The sequence below is a fragment of the Gymnoscopelus braueri genome (genome assembly GCF_963280865.1).
Source record: "Gymnoscopelus braueri genome assembly, chromosome: 12".
Taxonomy (NCBI): domain Eukaryota; kingdom Metazoa; phylum Chordata; class Actinopteri; order Myctophiformes; family Myctophidae; genus Gymnoscopelus; species Gymnoscopelus braueri.
The window spans coordinates 3,790,126-3,807,947 of record NC_137614.1 but is presented as its reverse complement, the minus strand read 5'-3'; the positions used below and the strand labels follow the sequence as shown (position 1 = coordinate 3,807,947).

At 44.0% G+C, this 17,822-nt stretch overlaps 1 protein-coding gene across 1 annotated transcript in view; it reads left to right on the top strand.

Moving 5' to 3' along the window:
* The window catches only part of bltp3a (bridge-like lipid transfer protein family member 3A), a 71,003-nt gene that overhangs the window by 13,339 nt on the left and 39,842 nt on the right, over nt 1–17,822 (top strand). The window contains exons 3-6 of the mRNA XM_080444787.1: nt 5,367–5,405; nt 6,927–7,018; nt 9,037–9,226; nt 11,754–11,894. Coding sequence (XP_080300913.1) covers nt 5,367–5,405; nt 6,927–7,018; nt 9,037–9,226; nt 11,754–11,894 — 462 coding nt within the window. The remainder of the gene's footprint in view (nt 1–5,366; nt 5,406–6,926; nt 7,019–9,036; nt 9,227–11,753; nt 11,895–17,822) is intronic.

Genomic DNA, 17,822 nt, shown 5'->3' with positions numbered 1-17,822 from the left:
TGATTTTTAACCTAGTCTAACCGGGAACGCATCTGTGTAACCACTTTATCCATATTTTATACTTTGGCCTTACAAAAATAGCAGATCTACAAGCTCATAGCGCAGCACCGAGTGCCGCACTATGAGCTTGTAGATCTGCAATTTATATTTTTTTAATCTTGAACATTTGTGCAAATCTTTGAATATACACTGCTCAAAAAAATAAAGGGAACACTTTGATCCCTTAATTCTTTTGAGTTTTTTCATGAACTGTGTACATAATGCTAACAAAAACTGCTCAAAATAATTAAGGGATCAAAGTGTTCCCTTTATTTTTTTGAGCAGTGTATATGTTTTAAAGCGAACATTTTTAGCTAAAATCTTTACTTCATGGGGGTCCCTGGAACTAAATATTTTGAGATGGGGGTCGCCGGCCAAATACTAATAATTTTGTGGGTCCTAGACATGAAAAGGTTTGAGAACCACTGATATAGAAACATAGATTTGTAGAACCCCCTAGAAGCAAAGATTTGAGTTCACAAATGTTTGCTTTAAAAATATATATTCAAAGATTTGCACACATTTTCACAATTTTAAATAAATCAAAAATTGACAGATACTTTCCCTGTCTAAATGGGTTAAAACCTATTTATAGTTATCGTGGTCGTGCTCGTGCTTTAGAGGAAGGTCACTAAAATCAACCCCAACACCACCGCTTTACTCTCCTCCTGGTATCACTTACAATAGCACTCTGAATATTACTTTTCACATATCGTGTGTGCAAGTGGATATCCTGAATGTCAGGTGGAAATCCAAATGTCCAAAATGTCTCCTATTTTATTATTATTTAAAAAAAAAAACATTACAAAATTGTGAAAATTGCCCGATCTACAAGCTCACCAGAAGAGAGCAAGAAGAGAATATCTTATTATTGAGCTGTGGGGCATTAATTTACAAAAGGAAGAAACAAACAAACATAAAAAGTTGAAATATGGAGTTACAAGGTTTCTGCCTGACAGCCAGGGGGCTGTGTCACGATTACAACATTTAAGTTGACGATTAATTGTCATACAAATAATTGTGATGAACTATTTAATTGTGCTTTTGAAGTTGGAACGTTGGAACGTATGAATGAATACAATTTCTGTTTTGTCATTTAGGCTTCACAATAGAAACATTGCACAGGGCAGATATAACTTAAAATACTGACATATTTCAAATATTAGTTTTTGGAGGTTCCTGGCACAACATATTTTTTGAGATGATGGGGGGGGGGGGGGTCCACAGCCAAATACATACCAATTTAGGGGTCCTTGACATGGAAAGGTTTGAGAACCCACTGCACTAGATTTCTCAAACTAGGTTCTCAAACTTTTTCATGTCAAGGACCCCCAAAATGATGTTTGGCCACGGACCCCCATTTCAAAATATTTTGTTCCAGGGACCCGATTTGAGTTACAAATGTTCGCTTTAAAAATATATATATTGAAAGGTTTGCACACATTTTCACGATTTTTCCAAAAATATTAGATCTACTGTACAAGCTCATAGCGCGGCACTATGAGCTTGTAGATCTGCTATTTTTGAATAGCCAAAGTATAAAAAGTTCAAATGATTGTGATGCTATATTAATGCATTTTGCTGGGGACCCCCTGGAACCGCCCCACGGACCCCTGGGGGTCCCCGGACCCCACTTTGAGAACCGATGCACTAGACTAGCAGGGATAAAAATATCCCTCAATGTGAACGTGATGCAAGCCCTCCATGTAGATAACGCTGACACACACACAGGGCCAGAGGGGAGGAAGATTTGGACCGCTTCGTATTGGCTATCATCATCAGTGGGGGAAAAAAGTACTCACATTTTTTACTTAAGTAAAAGTATCAATACTGCAATGTAGAAAAACTCTGTTACAAGTAAAAATCCGGAATTCTAAATTTACTTGAGTAAAAGTACAAAAGTATTGGTATCAAAATGTACTTAACCCATTAAGACCTGAGGCGAATCTTAAACATGTTTTCTAAATCCTAACAGTTTTTTGGAAAAAAAAATCATTTTTTTTCAAAAATAGCAGATCTGCTAGCTCTATGAGCTTGTATATCTGCTATTTTTGAATTGCCAAAGAAATCTAAAGTGACACAGATGCGTTCCAGGTCTTAATGGGTTAAAGTACCAAAAGTAGAAAATACTCATGCAGAATGTCCCAATGTCTCACAAGTTTTCAAATGCATAAAATCTCACAATATGTCGCGTCGCCGACGCATTGTGAGCTTGTAGATCGGCTATTTTCAAATGGCCAAAATGTATATAGGGCTGAAGTGGTTAATGTATGTTTTGTAATAATAATCCAAATCTACAAAGTAACTAAAGTACAATAGTAAAAGTACAATATTTGCCTCTGGGATGTAGAAGTAAGAGTACTGAAAGTTGGAAATTCTCCAGTAAAGTAAAAATACCTCAAAATTGTACCATTGTACTCAGTTACTTAACACCACTGGCTATCATCATGTGCCTGTTATGTTTCATCTGTCAGCTGATCATCTGCTTGAACAAGTCACAGCTGTTACAGCAAGGCTCAAATCCCACTGATCTCTAAGTCCTCATCATCAATAGGCCCGTCACAATGATTACATTATCGCCTAATTGCAATTATTTGGCATAATCGTCATAATCGTTTCCATGTTGAAAGATTTTCATCCATTTTCATATGTCGTTGCTGTCGTGGGCAGAAACCTCTTCTCTCCATATTCAAACCTTTTGTGTTTTTTTCGTAAATCAACGCCCCTTGGGCCCTACTTGGTCATACTACAGCGTCACACAAAAAGCATCAAAAGTAGCAGCTCTACGAGCTTGTTTTGAGCTTGTAGATCTGCTACGTTTGCTATTTTTGAATTTGAATCCTGAAAAGTAACAGTTTTGGAAGATATCCTATCCTATATTAACTCATTCAATCCGGGAACGCATCTGTGTCATTTTAGATTTCTTTGGCTATTCAAAAATAGCAGATGATAATTGTGCAAATCTTTGAATATACAGTATATATATATTTTTTAAAGCGAACATTTGTAACCCAAATCTTTGCATCTGGGGCGGATGGGGGTCCCTGGAACAAAAATATTTTACAAATGTTCGCTTAAAAAAAATACACTTTTCACGATTTTTCAAAAATAGCAGATCTACAAGCTCATAGCCCGGCATCGAGTGCCGCGCTATGAGCTTGTAGATCTGCTATTTTTGAATAGCCAAAGGAATCTTAATGGATTAAAATTGGCTTATGGGTTGACTGGCGGGCGGGTCACTATGACTCAGACATAACCATGCCCATATATGTCTCTATATATGGGCATATACTGATGATATCAGGATCCAAATATGGGAATGTCGGTGGGATCGGCAGTGCGACGTAGGTGTGAAAACTTGAGTTTTAGCCGAAATAGTCGATCTACAAGCTTACAACGTGCTGTGATGCAACGCCTTGTAAACTTGCAGATCGTCTATTTCAGCTATTGTTAAATTACTTTGAAAGTATAGTTATTAAATATGTCATTTCTTTGTATATTTCAGTTATTTCTCATATTTACCCTGTGCAGTTTCTGTTAACAAAGCCTAAAATGCAAACACAAATGACATTTTTATTAATTATGTTCCCATGTTCAATGCCAAAAACACAATCGTTAATTGCAATTATTTGTATGGCAATGAATGTCGTCAAGTAAAATGTCATGATTGTGACATATCTTCTCCTTCAGCCCTTGTCCTGGTAGTTCAACATTTTGACTCTGTCTGTCTGTCTGTCTGTCAAGTAATGAGGGCTGTAATGGTATTTAACTCTTTAAGACCGGGAAAGCATCATTTGTGTCATTTTAAGATTTCTTTGGCTATTCAAAAATAGCAGATATACAAGCTCATAGCGCGGCACCGAGCTATGAGCTTGTAGATCTGCTATTTTAGAAAAATCTTGAACGTTTGTGCAAATCTTGGAATATATATATATTTTTAAAGTGAACATTTGTAAAATATTTTGTACCAGGGACCCCCAGAAGCAAAGATTGGAGTTACAAATGGAAAAATGGAAAAACTCAAATATTTGCACTAATGTTCATGATTTTCCAAAAATAGTAGATCTACATGCTGCTATTTTTGAATAGCCCAAAGAAATCTAAAATGACAGAGATGCGTCCCCGGATTGAATGAGTTAATTGTCTTCAATAGGTTTACATTACATTGTGGTTTGCAGCTGAAGGAACAACCATGGAAGCTACACAGCCAGCAGCTAAAGCTCTTCACAGGTCCTAAATGACTGACCCGAAGCCCAATGGACCTGCAATTTATTTTCCAAATTCCGATTGGTTCAGCCATTTTATCATTCGCCCGGAGATCTTATTTGTTCCGAGTTATTACAGAACCGACTTGGACTGTTGGATATCATGTTGTGGACGTGTCAAATCTAATCATTTTAATTGCTGGCCAAAAAAATGCTTTGCTACCAGCAGATGCCAGTTATAGACTACTCCGTGATAGAATCTAGCAGTTATGTAGCAGCCTACAATAAGAGACAATTAAATAATAATTGATTATTGATAAAACAGACCCGAGATAATAGTATCTGAACCCAACCGACCCAATTGACCTTAATAAAACACGGACCCGTGAAGACCTCTAGCAGCAAACCCAAGACATTGTTGAAGACCTAAGTGTCGAAACCATAGAGTTATAATATATCTAGAGGGCGGATTGCCCCGTCCCCAGCTATTCATTTCTATTAAAGTGCTCAGTGGCGTTTTGAAGCACCCGGAAGTAAGAATAGGAACCAATATGGAACCAATATGAACCAATGGAATGGATCCATGGGTCGTGACGCGTCGTGAGCATGCGCACAAAACGGAGACGCACGCGCAGTAGCATTTAATTGCATTCTCAGATTTGACCACCAGGCTTGGCCGCTTCACTGATCTACCGTAATTCTGGGGGCTTGGTCGAAACGTGTCGGTCAGCTGTTGCCTTGCTCATCTGCTAACATAAATTAATATATTTTTTCACCTGAAGACGGAGCGCCTCAGTAATTTTTCCCTAGTCTGCCTCACCACAAGCAGAACTTTGGTTTCCTTTGCACCTCTGGCAGCAGCTACCTACCCCCACATTGTCTTTATTTAGCTGCTACTTATCATTCAGACGGCACTATTAAAGCTTTCCTAATCATCTCTCCTGGGGTAAACATCATCATGACATAGCAGTAATAGCAGGCGGCCAGCAGTCCTCCCAAAGTGACAACGTGAGGTTCTGCCGTGCTGTGGTAGAATGCTGAGGTATAATATACCTCATAAGGGTCTGTTGGCTTGATTCCCTGATTTCACCCTCATGTTCTAATGTCTTGTCTCGTTGCCAGATACAATGGACCAAGTTGAAAACAAGCCCCATCTGCCTGGTAAGGATACGTCTGTTTGTTCACCCAGTCTGTTTTCATGTCTGTTCTCTACTCCAACTGCCCCTCTCAGTGTTGCAGATCTACAAGCTCATAGTGCGGCACCGAGTGCCAAACTCAACTCAACTTAAACTAACATGACTTAACTGTCACACGTTCACAGGTGTAAAAGAAACGCTGACATTCTTTGGTAGCTACACATCAGTTTTTACAATTCAAATAAGAATATGAGAGTTCCTTAGTTTTCAAATAAAAGATACCAACTAGGACTATATGTACTGTACACAGTAGTACATACATAATGATAGTATCCGTTATCTCTATTGTTACATGCTTTTGTTTACATTATATTCAGGTTATGTGCGTTTTTCCGCTGTGTTATCAGCCCATAACTGTGTCCCAAATCACTCCTTTACTCACTACATCAGTGGTTCTCAACATGTGGGTTCACGTTGTGAACTTGTAGATCTACTATCTCCAGCATTAGATCTACAAGCGGGAGATTGTAGATCTACTATCTTGTAGCTTGTAGCGTGAGCTTGTAGATCTACTTCAGCTGAAATAGCAGATCTGCAAGCTCACAACATCCCATAGATAGCTTCATAGACTATCAGTGTTGTGTGAATTCATGTTTTTTGTTTATTTCAGACATTTAACCACTTAAACCCTCAATACTAGATCTACTATTTTCACAATATTTATCTGTTGAACCGAGTAAAACTAAATGTAATGCCTCAACTCCTACATTCCAAGTGTTTTTCAGGGTGGGGGGTCCCCAGTTCAAATATGATTATTTTGGGGGGGTCCCCAGTTCAAATATGATTAGTTTGGGGGTCCCCAGTTTAAATATGATTATTTTTGGGGGTCCCCAGTTCAAATATGATTATTTTGGGGGGGTCCCCAGTTCAAATATGATTATTTTGGGGGGTCCCCAGTTCAAATATGATTAGTTTGGGGGTCCCCAGTTTAAATATGATTATTTTTGGGGGTCCCCAGTTCAAATATGATTATTTTGGGGGGTCCCCGGTTCAAATATGATTATTTTGGGGGGTCCCCAGTTCAAATATGATTATTTTGGGGGGTTCCCAGTTCAAATATGATTATTTTTGGGGGGTTCCCAGTTCAAATATGACTATTTTGGGGGGTCCCCACTTCAAATATGACTATTTTGGGGGGTCCCTAGTTCAAATATGATTATTTTGGGGGGTCCCTAGTTCAAATATGATTATTTTGGGGGGTCACGGCCTGAAAAGGTCGAGAACCACTGTTATTATTTTCTTTAATTAAAAACCGTTTCATTGTGATACCAATAAACAGGAACTTAAAGTTATAATACGTTAGTTTCATCAATCCAACGATCCATTGATCCATCATTAAAATAAACATGGCTCTGAAAATGAACGTGGCCCACCCAGTGCCCACCTGACCACTGGTCAGGTGGGCACTGGGTGGGCCACTGGGTGGGCTGCGAACGCTTTAAAGATTAGTAAACGGGTGTAAATGCCCTCTGTTCCTTCCATGCAGTACCTGGACAAGGTGGAGGTGGAGATGAGGACGTGTGAAGAGCCACGCCCACCCAACGGCCCCTCCCCCATCGCCACCTCAGCAGGCCAGAGGTGAGCCTGGTTAAAGGGGCATTTCACCATTTTTTTTAACCCCTGCCTACATTAACCCTTTAAGACCGGGAACGCATCTGTGTCACTCATTTTAAGACGTCTTTGGCTATTCAAAAAATAGCAGATCTACAAGCTCATAGCGCGGCACCGAGTGCCACACTATGAACTTATAGATCTGCTTTTTTTTTTTATCATGAAAAATGTGTGCAAATCTTTGAATATATATTTTTCAAAGCGAACACTTGTAAAATGTTTTGTTCCAGGGACTCCCCAGAAGCAAAGATTTGAGTTACCAATGTTGGCTTTAAAACATATATATTCAAAGATTTGCACAAATTTTTCGTTATAAAAAAAGCTCATAGTGTGTCACTCTTGTGCCGCTCTGTGAGCTTGTAGATCTGCTATTTTTGAAAAGCCAAAGAAATCTTAAAATGAGTGACACAGATGCGTTCCCGGTCTTAACACATTGATTGCCAAGGTTTTAAACATAGTTTTCTATCCCCGTGCCGACGTATAATTACCTCATTTTGATGATATTTGAAACGCCGTGGAACCGACATTGTGTAAAAAAGAAACACTGAAAACGTTCCTGTGGCTAGGCAGAAGGATCTGTGTATCCATGGGAACGACAAGTTTCCAACCGCGATCCGCCATTTTGGAGCTTTGGTCCGCTGAAAACGGGTGGTTTTCAATGGAAAAAAATAAACTGAGTTACAGACGTTTTTCTGAAAATCCCATCATTGGGGCGGGTGGAAGTGACGTTTTTTGGAATGACGTCACATCCACATTTTTCTTCTCTGAGAGACGATCGATCATTCCAAAGCTGTGTTAGGTCACCCCTTGTGGAATTTTCCCCCAAAAATGCAAGAACGAGTTAATTTGATCTAGGCAATCAAGCGATGGATTTGAAAAACGAGTTAGTTCGATCTAGGCAATCAATGTGTTAATGGGTTAAACACATCAACACAGTGGGAAGACTTCTGATATTTTAGTTCTTCATTCATATTATTTGTAATTTTTCGTACTTTATTTCATTCCATTTTGCAGCCACATTATGCCACTTGCACTTTTTTCTTTAATGTTCTTTTGCTTTTATAATGACTTCAATATTCTTGTTGTATTTTAATGCTGGTGTTTAAGTGGCTAAGAACAATGCCTCGCCTGCATGACCGGAACGACGGGATTCAGGGTAAAAATAACCCAGCAGAGTGAGTTGACCCTGAAGCCTTTCAGTTTGTCTTTGCGTCACAAAGACGGTGACACACTGACTGACAGCCTCGCTCTGACGTGCTGGTGTTTCTAGAACGCACACGGCAATACAGGTTTAAAATAAAGAGCGCTTACCTTTCTGCATCTCTGCAACTCATTTAGGAGGAGGGTCCATCCGCGCTCTGAAAGTCAAGTCAACGCGATTTGAGGTGACCACCCGACCAGTGTTAGATTGGACAGCACGTTTGGATTTGAATATTTTAGTCATCTGAAATGTTTTACTTTTAGTCCAGTTTAAGTTTACTAAATATAAAAAAGATTTTAGTCAACTAAATCTACAGTTGACTAAAATGTATTTTGTCAGGCAGCGATGGCGTCGTAATGCCGATCTACGCGTTGTGAGCTTCTAGATCGCCTATTTTTTTAGCCTGACACCCACGCACAACCAAGCATAAAATGGTCTTAGTTGTACTGGATCTCTACTCCACTAGTCTCTCCCTAACATTTTAGTCTAGTTTTTTATTTGTAGACAGTATTTAGTCTCAGTTTTAGTCCTCACTCTCTGAGTTACACACCCGCAAGGGGCCATTTGGAACCCCCTCAAGGAACCATGAGGGTCCCTGGACCACACTGGTGTAGCAGATTGTTTCCAGTGAGCCAACATGCACAATATCAGCACCATGAATCTTTTTTTGAAGAGGCACACTTTATTTCCAACATGGCTGCTGTGCATGGAGCCTTTTGAAATAGGGGGTTTCCATCTATCTGACATTGTATTGTTGTCCACCCTGTGCCTCTGCGTTATGCAGTGAGTACGGCTTTGCGGAGAAGGTGGTGGAGGGCATGTCTGTGGTGATCAACACCATCACCATTAAGGTCCAGGCCCGGGCCTTCCACGCCTCCTTTGAGCTCTGGCAGCTCCAGGGGAACAGCCTCAACCCCAAATGGCAGCGTAGCGACCTGCGCTTCACCCGCGTCACCGACCCCAAGAGAGGAGAGGTAAGCAACCAGCGGCATGCACGGCGCACGCACGCACGCACGCACGCACGCACGCACGCACGCACGCACACACACACACACACACACACACCCACCCACACACACACACACACACACACACACACACACACACACACACACACACACACACACACACACACACACACACACACACACACACACACACACACACACCCCAGTGGTGGAAAAAGTACTCACATTTCTTACTTAAGTGAAAGTATCAATACTGCAATGTAGAAATACTCTGTAGTCCAGAATCCCGAATTGACTTCAGTAAAAGTACAAAAGTGTTGGCATCAAAATGTTCTTAAAGTACCAAAAGTAAAAGTACTCATTATGCAGAAATCTTCCATTTCATGTTTTCAAAATGCATACAATCTTTTGAAAATAGCCGATCTACAAGCTCACAACTCGTCTGCAGTACGGAGTTATGAGTTGCAGTAGAGATGAGTCCTCTTATGACTTATCTATGACATAATGACAGGTGACAGGGTTTCAGCCAAACCACATCTGCCATGCTTACACTCTCAGAGTTACACACCCTTAAGGGGCCATTTGGAACCCCCTCAAGGAACCATGAGGGTCCCTGGACCACACTTTGAGACCCACTGGTGTAGCAGAGTGTTTCCAGTGAGCCAACACCCTGACTCTGTTTGACCAGAATGGAACAGAGCCTTCTTTAGCATCATTGGTAACCGGTGGTGTAAAGTAACTTAAGTACATTTACTCAAGTACTGTACTTAAGTACAATTTTGAGGTATTTTTTTACTTTACTGGATTATTTTAAAATTTCTGTACTATTACTTCTACTCCACTACATCTCAGAGGCAAATATTGTACTTTTACTCCACTACACTTATTTGAAAACTTTAGTTACTTTGCGGATATAAATTATTACATTATAAAACATAAATTAACCCTATTTTATACAGAGGCTATTTGAAAATAGCCGATCTACAAGCTCACAACGCGTCGCAACTGCTGGGTTATTTTTACCCTGACGCGTTGTGAGCTTGTAGATCTGCTATTTTCAAACATTTTAGTACTTTTACTTTTGGTACTTTAAGTATATTTTGATGCCAATACTTTTGTACTTTTACTCAAGTAACATTTTGAACACAGCCTTTTACTTGTATCAGAGTATGTTTATATTGTGGTATTGCTACTTTTACTTAAATAAAAAAACTGTTGGTAACACCCGTGAAGGAAGTAAGGAAGCGGCCCAATTTCTTTCCAATATGGCTGCTGTGCTTAGAGCCTTTTGCAGCAGCACATGTGCTTCTATACTATAATGTGAACATCAAAGAGTGGCTATAGTGTCATGTGCTCATCATGTCCTGATATAAAATGATTTGTTTTAATGAGGCCAAACATTCACCATATCCAACCTCTCTCTGTTTAAAGACATCTCATGACCCAGTTCATGGAGAAAATCTTGCGTTTGAATACCAGATGACAGCTGTTTGATTCAAAGCATTTGCCTTGACGTGGTAATAGTCGTGGCATCTTATGTGTGTGTGTGTGTGTGTGTGTGTGCGTGCGTGCGTGCGTGTGTGTGTGTGTGTGTGTGTGTGTGTGTGTGTGTGTGTGTGTGTGTGTGTGCCCCTTATCCGATCCATGTCACTCGGCCTGCCACAATTATTACATAATCGCCTGATCGCAAATTATTTGCGGCCCACTCGGGTCAGGGGCCACGCAAGACTGGAAAACGATGCAAGTTGGGAATGCGTGCCCCCACCTGGTTATGCAATAGGTACCCAGTAACATGAGACCTATTTTCCTACATGCAAACCATCGTCTCAATGCATGGACTAATCCATTAAGACCGGGAACGCATCTGTGCCATTTTCAGATTTCTTTGGCTATTCAAAAAATAGCAGATCTATAAGCTCATGTGCCACACTATGAGCTTGTAGATCTGCAATTATTTTTTAAACTTGAAATTTGTGCAAATCTTTGAATATACATATTTTTTTTAAAGGAAACATTTGTAACTCAAACCTAAATCCTAACAGTTTTTATGAAAAAATGTATTTTTATGCTATAATATCAGTGGTTCTCAAACTTTTTTTTATTTTTCAAAGATTTGCACACATTTTCACGATTAAAAAAAAAAATATATATATAGCAGATCTACAAGCTCTCAATGCTTGTGAATTGGCTATTTTTGGTTAGTTTTTAAATTTGAAGTGGTCAAACTAGCGATATATTAAAACCCTAATGGTCATGGATATACTGTAAAAGCAATGGTTAAAGCCTCACAATCTGTGATTTATTCACCTGGTTGGCTGTGTGTAGAACAGCAGGAACAATATTACTGAAACATCCTCATTTTACATATTGTGTTAATTGTGTAGGAACAAGCGGGGGGGGGGGGTAGGGAGAGATTGGGGGTGGTGGGGGGGGGGGGTCCTTTGACACTGTTTCACCAATCACACCATACAAGATGTTGTGTGATTGTATTAATTATCATAATAATACCTGGTCTCTCCTCTCCTCCGTGCAGGTGTTGACCTTCAAGGAGATCAACTGGCAGAGTTTAAGGATCGAGATGGACGCCATAGAGAGCGACGACGCCGACCTGGGCAGCACGCCGCTACGCCTCATCACCAACCAGGGACGCATACGCATCGCTCTGAAACGCAGGGTAGGACCGATGCACACACCACTGCACCGCCATATCATGTTTCACTGCTGACGATTAACCCATTAAGACAGGGAATGCATCCGTGTCATTTTAAGATTCCTTTGGCTATTCAAAAATAGCTGATCTACAAGCTCATATGAGCTTGTAGACAGCTTGTAGACAGTGCAGCGGCCTATCCTCCGCTGAAGCATAAGGAGGCGGATGAAAAGCTACCAGCTCAACCGGTGTCTGGGTCACCACTCCGGTCTTGGGAACAAACGCCATGTTGGGCTTAAGCAAAACCCTGCTGTCGTCTCCCAAGAGCCTCATGCACTCCGAACTCACTGAGAGCGCATGTATGTCGCTGACCCGTTTAGCTGTAGTTAAAGCAACCAAAATAACCGTTTTGAGACCAACGATCTTCAGATCCACAGACTCAAAAGGCTCGAACGGTGGGAGGCAAAGCGCCCCCAGCACCACCGCCAGGTCCCAGGCCGGGAACAGAGGCCTAGAGACCGGCCTGGCCCGCCTGGCACCGTTCATACAACTACGCACCAGCGGGTGTCGGCCACCCGTCATGCCATCGAAACCCGCGTGACAAGCGGAAATGGCCGCCTGGTACACCTTAACCGTCGAGAAAGCCAGACCTTGACTCAACCTGTCTTGCAAGAAAATGAGGATGCTGCGTACCGGGGCCTGGAAGGCCTCCACCGGCGGTGACTGACCCAGACACCACGACACGAACATGTTCCATCTGTCGTCGTACGCAGCCCTCGTGGAAACGGCCCTCGCACCCTGGATGGTAGCTACCACCTCAGGGGGCAGGCCATAAGAAGTCAAGGTCTCCCCCTCACGGGCCAAGCCCACTGGTCTAGGTCCTGAGGTTGCTTGTGGAAAATCCCGACCCCTGCCTGCCGTAGCAGATCTCTGATCGGGGGGAGGGGCCAGGGCTCGTCGTAGAGGAGAGGATTATTCCTGACCTCCACGCGCCCCACGCCAGTGCCACCAGTGGCACTGACAGTCTATGGAGTCTGACCCTCTCCAAGTTGAGAGGACCAACTCCAGTGACGGGAACGCATAAAGCAGTTCAGTCGGCCAACCTGGCGTTATCTCCGGAGGAGAGGCCAATCTGCGTACCAAAAATTGCCCCTGGACAACAGAGTCGCTCCGCTGTTCAGGAGGCCCGGTACATGTGAGGCTCTGGTTGACGCAAGGTGCGCGTCGCACCACAGCGTCAGATCGCCAGCTAGCTTGTCCAACACTGGAGAGGCCAGGCCTCCCTGCTTTTTGACATAGCACATGGTCGTGGTGTTGTTGGTTCTGATCAGGACATGACAACCTCGAAACCGAGCCTTGCAAAGTCTGACCGTCAGAAAAAGACCGTCATCAGCTCCAGGTAGTTGATGTGGGCCGTCTGTAGACTGGGACCCCACACCCCCCTGGCCGAGCGGCTCTCGTGGACGGCACCCCTCCTGTGAGGCTGGCGTCCGTGGTAATGACCTTCCGCGAGACCACAGCACCCATTCTGACCCCTTGGACAGAAGGGCTGCGTCTGACCACGATCTAAGCGTGTCCACGCACCGTGGGGATACCCGGACCTTCCGATAACCTCAGGTGGACGAGGCTCCAAGAGCCCGCATCCACCTCCGGGAAAAAAACGTCACATGTGGGGCTTGTCCAAACGAAGGTGTAAGGCCGAAGTCATGAGACCCGTCGCCTGCATGCATAGCCTGTATGTGACTTGTCGCCTCACGCGAGAAGACCATAGGCCGAAACGCTGTCTATCCCGCCCGGGACAGACGCGCCGTGAGCCTGGTCTAGCCCAGCGAGATCCCCTATGAAGGTGGTCTGCTGAGACGGGACCAAGACACTCGACGGACGGTGATGGTGAAAAACCCTGCGACGTCAAGTGGGGAAACGGCCACGTCTGTGTGCCGCGCCACCTCCTGACTGTGGTGGATAGAAAGGAACGCGGAAATAAGCATCCTTGAAGTCAATGCTGGTCCACCAATCTCCTTGACGCACCGTCCGCAGAGAGGGTCATACGCCCCCCCCCCCCCCTCATTTCCACCAGAAAAAGTTATGAATAGAAGCCCAGTTGGTTCTGATTCATAGATAATTTCCTGGTAGCGCCCTTGCTCAGGAGAGAGAACCTCCTCTCTCAGAGACATGGCCGCATTACCTTCCGCATGAGAGAAACCACACTGTGTCTGACATAGGAGGTTTATGCATGAAGGCATGTGGAAAACACACCAGTACAACCACAGTGTGTTGTTGTTGATCAGGGGAGCTGACCAGTACAACCACAGTGTGTCACTGCTGTACTGAAAAAAACCCGTACACACACAGTGTACCACTGATGTACCGGGATAGTAAACAGTTCCGGACTGCAAACTCCAACAAGCTGCGCACTCAGCAAGCGAGTTAGGAGGGGGCTCTGATGTCACCCAGTGTGGAAAACGCGCACGTTTCCAACGGGACTGGTGATGTCGTCACGTGATCCAGCGGACCCGCACGTGCGGCGCCCGTTAGAGACCGTGGAAGGGTAGCGGTGGTAGGTGGCCACCGTGGTGTTGCTTTAGCGGGGCTGGCTATGCGCTGCACCAAAAAACAACACTGCAATGTGTTGTTGTTAGTGAGGCCAGTTAGCCGCCAAGTGAAGCAACAGTAGCCTGACTGGAGGTTATGCAAACCTAGCAGCTAACAAGCTAGTCAAGGCTAAATCACCATGAGCCAAGAAACGTTGAAGTCCGTTTCTAAGGGAACCGGAGATGTCGTCACGTGAACCCCGAAGAGACCGTGGAAGGATTTGTCCCCCTCCAGCGGCGAACGAGGCCTTGTGCCTGTGAGGCGGTACGGCAGAGGGGTCATCTGTCCCTCCAAAATGGCGGTGACAGAAGTCTGCTCTTTCTGACCCAAGTACTTCCAGTTCACAGTGGAGCTTGGGCACTTCCTGTGGGACGGAAGGCAAAACCGGCGTGACGCCATTCCACTGGCGCTTTTGCGCCCTCTGGCGGACAGGGGTGATGTCGGTTTTTATATTACCTTCATATGATCCAAAACATGCACAGATGTTATCCAACAATGTCTGGAACACCGGAATTCGGGTGTACCAGGCATTGTGGGCTTATGAAATGAGAACGTTGATTCATTACATGCACAGATGTTATCCCAGCAATGTCTGGGACACCGGAGTTCGGGCGTCCCAGGCATTGTGGGCTTATACAAAGAGAGCATTGGAGCAGAGATGCCCTCGGTACAGGGGACTCCACTGCTCCGCTGCTCTAGGACATGTGGAATAACGAGCTGGTTTGTAACATGTAACACATTTATTTTCTTTGGCAGAAAAAATTGTACTTTTAAACACGCATTCGTTTTCTTTAAACAAGGTCTTTTGGCAGTCGAGGAGCCGTCCATCTTGTCCTTCGAGGCCTGAAAAGCCACTGTCCTCTTCCCCAGCAAGAAACGGCCGGGGGGAGGGGGGGCTGAACCGGTCTGTGCACCGGTGAGAGTCTGCTAATGTGCTTTATGTACTTGGAACATGTGAAATGAAACAAGAGTAGGCACAGAAACCGTAAACAGCATGAAACGTTTTAACATATTCTTATGACAAAAACAACATGTGTCCCAATGGCGCCCGATGAGCCTGTCCAAGGTCTTCAGAAGCCCCTGAACGGGGTTGCTCGTTACACAGAGTGAGAAGGCTAACAAGCTGGTGTTGTCCTAGCGAGGCAAGCTAGGCTAGAACAGCGCTGCTAATAACCTGTTGCTTAGTGAAGCTAGCTGGGTGTTAAGCCAACAAAAACACTGCCTGACTAAGGCGACGTTAAACTAGCAAAGCAGCTAACGTAGCTAGTCTGGGCTAACTCACTCACGAGCTTCTACCTCGTTCTCCCCCTCGTCCATGCTGCCGTCGCCGGAGCCCTTTCGTTGTCCTCTGGCGACGCACCGCTGTCCCGGTACGCCTGCTGTGGCAGTGGAGTAGACGGCTGGGAAGAGGGGGAGGAAGTGCCGCTAGTTGGCTGCACCCGGGTGGTTCCCCCAGACACAGCGCTGCCGCTAGTGTAGCAGCCTGGAGGTGCTGCGAGTGGTGGCTAGCGCCGCTCGAGGGCGCCGGGGCTGCTGGAGGGCCCATGGTGATCTGAGGACGCACGTGGTGGGCTCCACCACTCACGTTCTCTGGGCCGGTGATGCGGGGTGTTGCTGGAGCCCCGACGATCGGGGACGAGCCGTCGCTGCTTCCCGCAGCAAGGGCGCTGGCCCTGGCTAGGGGGCTATCGAGGTGCAGCGTGGAGAACAGAGCGCAGTCCTCGCAGCGTCCCGGTGCATCTGGGAAATGCCTCGCCGCAAAGGCATGCTGGAGGCCGAGGCAAGATATGCAAAAACCCATGAGGGTCGTCCCCGACGATCATCAGACGGCAGAGCAGCAAGCCGCAGAAACGTGGAACCTCCATGTTGAGCTAGTTGTTAGCTTTTAGCCGCTAGGCTAAGAGCGGCTAACTCGTAGAAAGGAGGAATACTTTTTTAGAAGAAAAGAATGGAAATAGAAGATAGCCGCGGGAGCGGAACAATATATATATATATATATTTTTTTTTTATAATAACGGAGGAAAACCCGTAGGTAGGTACAAGTACCACCGCAGTGGGCTAAAGCTGGTTTCTGTCCGTTGAGATTATTTACGTTGTTTTACTGTTCTGGTAAGTCTTTAAGCTGTATGCATCTGCCATGCAGAGAAGCAAAAGAGGGGATGAGCCACGTCACGCGAGAGGCTTTATACCTCTTCCGGTCTACCGGACACGTGACATACCCTTCTCAGCCAATGAATGGCCCGGGAGTTTATGGTATGTAGCTCTGTTGCATCGCCTGGAGGCGCTGATATCCCATAGTGAGTATGTTACGGAGAATTTGCCAGAGAATTTGCCAAGCTCATAGCGCGGCACCGAGTGCCGCACTATGAGCTTGTAGATCTGCTATTTTTGAATAGCCAAAGCAATCTTAAAATGACACACAGATGTGCTCCCGGTCTTAATGGGTTAAAAGTGCTCCAGAATGAGACTCGCTGCGCTCACTCGCCATCTCCATCTTCCAATATGCGTATGGAACTTGGACCCGTCACAGCAGATGAGAAGAGAAGAGAATACAGATAATGGAGGTGAAGGGACAGTACAGAATTGTATTTGAGTCATTTAGGTCTGGATAAGTATGGAAAAAGGGAAAAAGTGTATAGAAACATTTAAACATCTAAAAAATAAATTGATTGACTGCATCGGTTAGTTTACTTTTCTTCCTCTTTGGACAGAGTGACTACATTGACTATTTATGCACAGTGTTTGTTTACAAGTATGTTATTATGTTTTACACCATAAACAGCCAATGGCGCAAAGTCAGTGGACTTAAGTTCTCTTTTCTAGTTCACTGGTGAATTTAGACCGGGAAAGAATCTGTCATTTTTAGATTTCTTTGGCTATTCAAAAATAGCAGATCTACAAGCTCATAGCTCGGTGCCGTGCTATGAGCTTGTAGATCTGCTATTTTTTGAAAAATCGTGGCAATTTGTGCAAATCTTTAAATATATTTTTAAAGCGAACATTTGTAAAATATTTTATTCCAGGGACCCCCCCCCCCCCCCTCAGAAGCAAAGATTTGAGTTACAAATGTTAGCTTTAAAATATATATTTATTCAAAGATTTTCAAAAATAGCAGATCTACAAGCTCATAGCGCGGCACTCGGTGTCGCGCTATGAGCTTGTAGATCTGCTGTTTTTGAATAGCCAAAGGAATCTAAAATGACAGAGATGCGTTCCCGGATTGAATGGCTTAAGTTCTCTTTTCTAGTTCACTGGTGAATTGTGTATTAAAACCACTTACTGTTACTGTCGGGGTTGAATGCGTACAGTTACTATAATTTACATGACAAAAACTCAATAACATTCATTTCTCTATTGAAT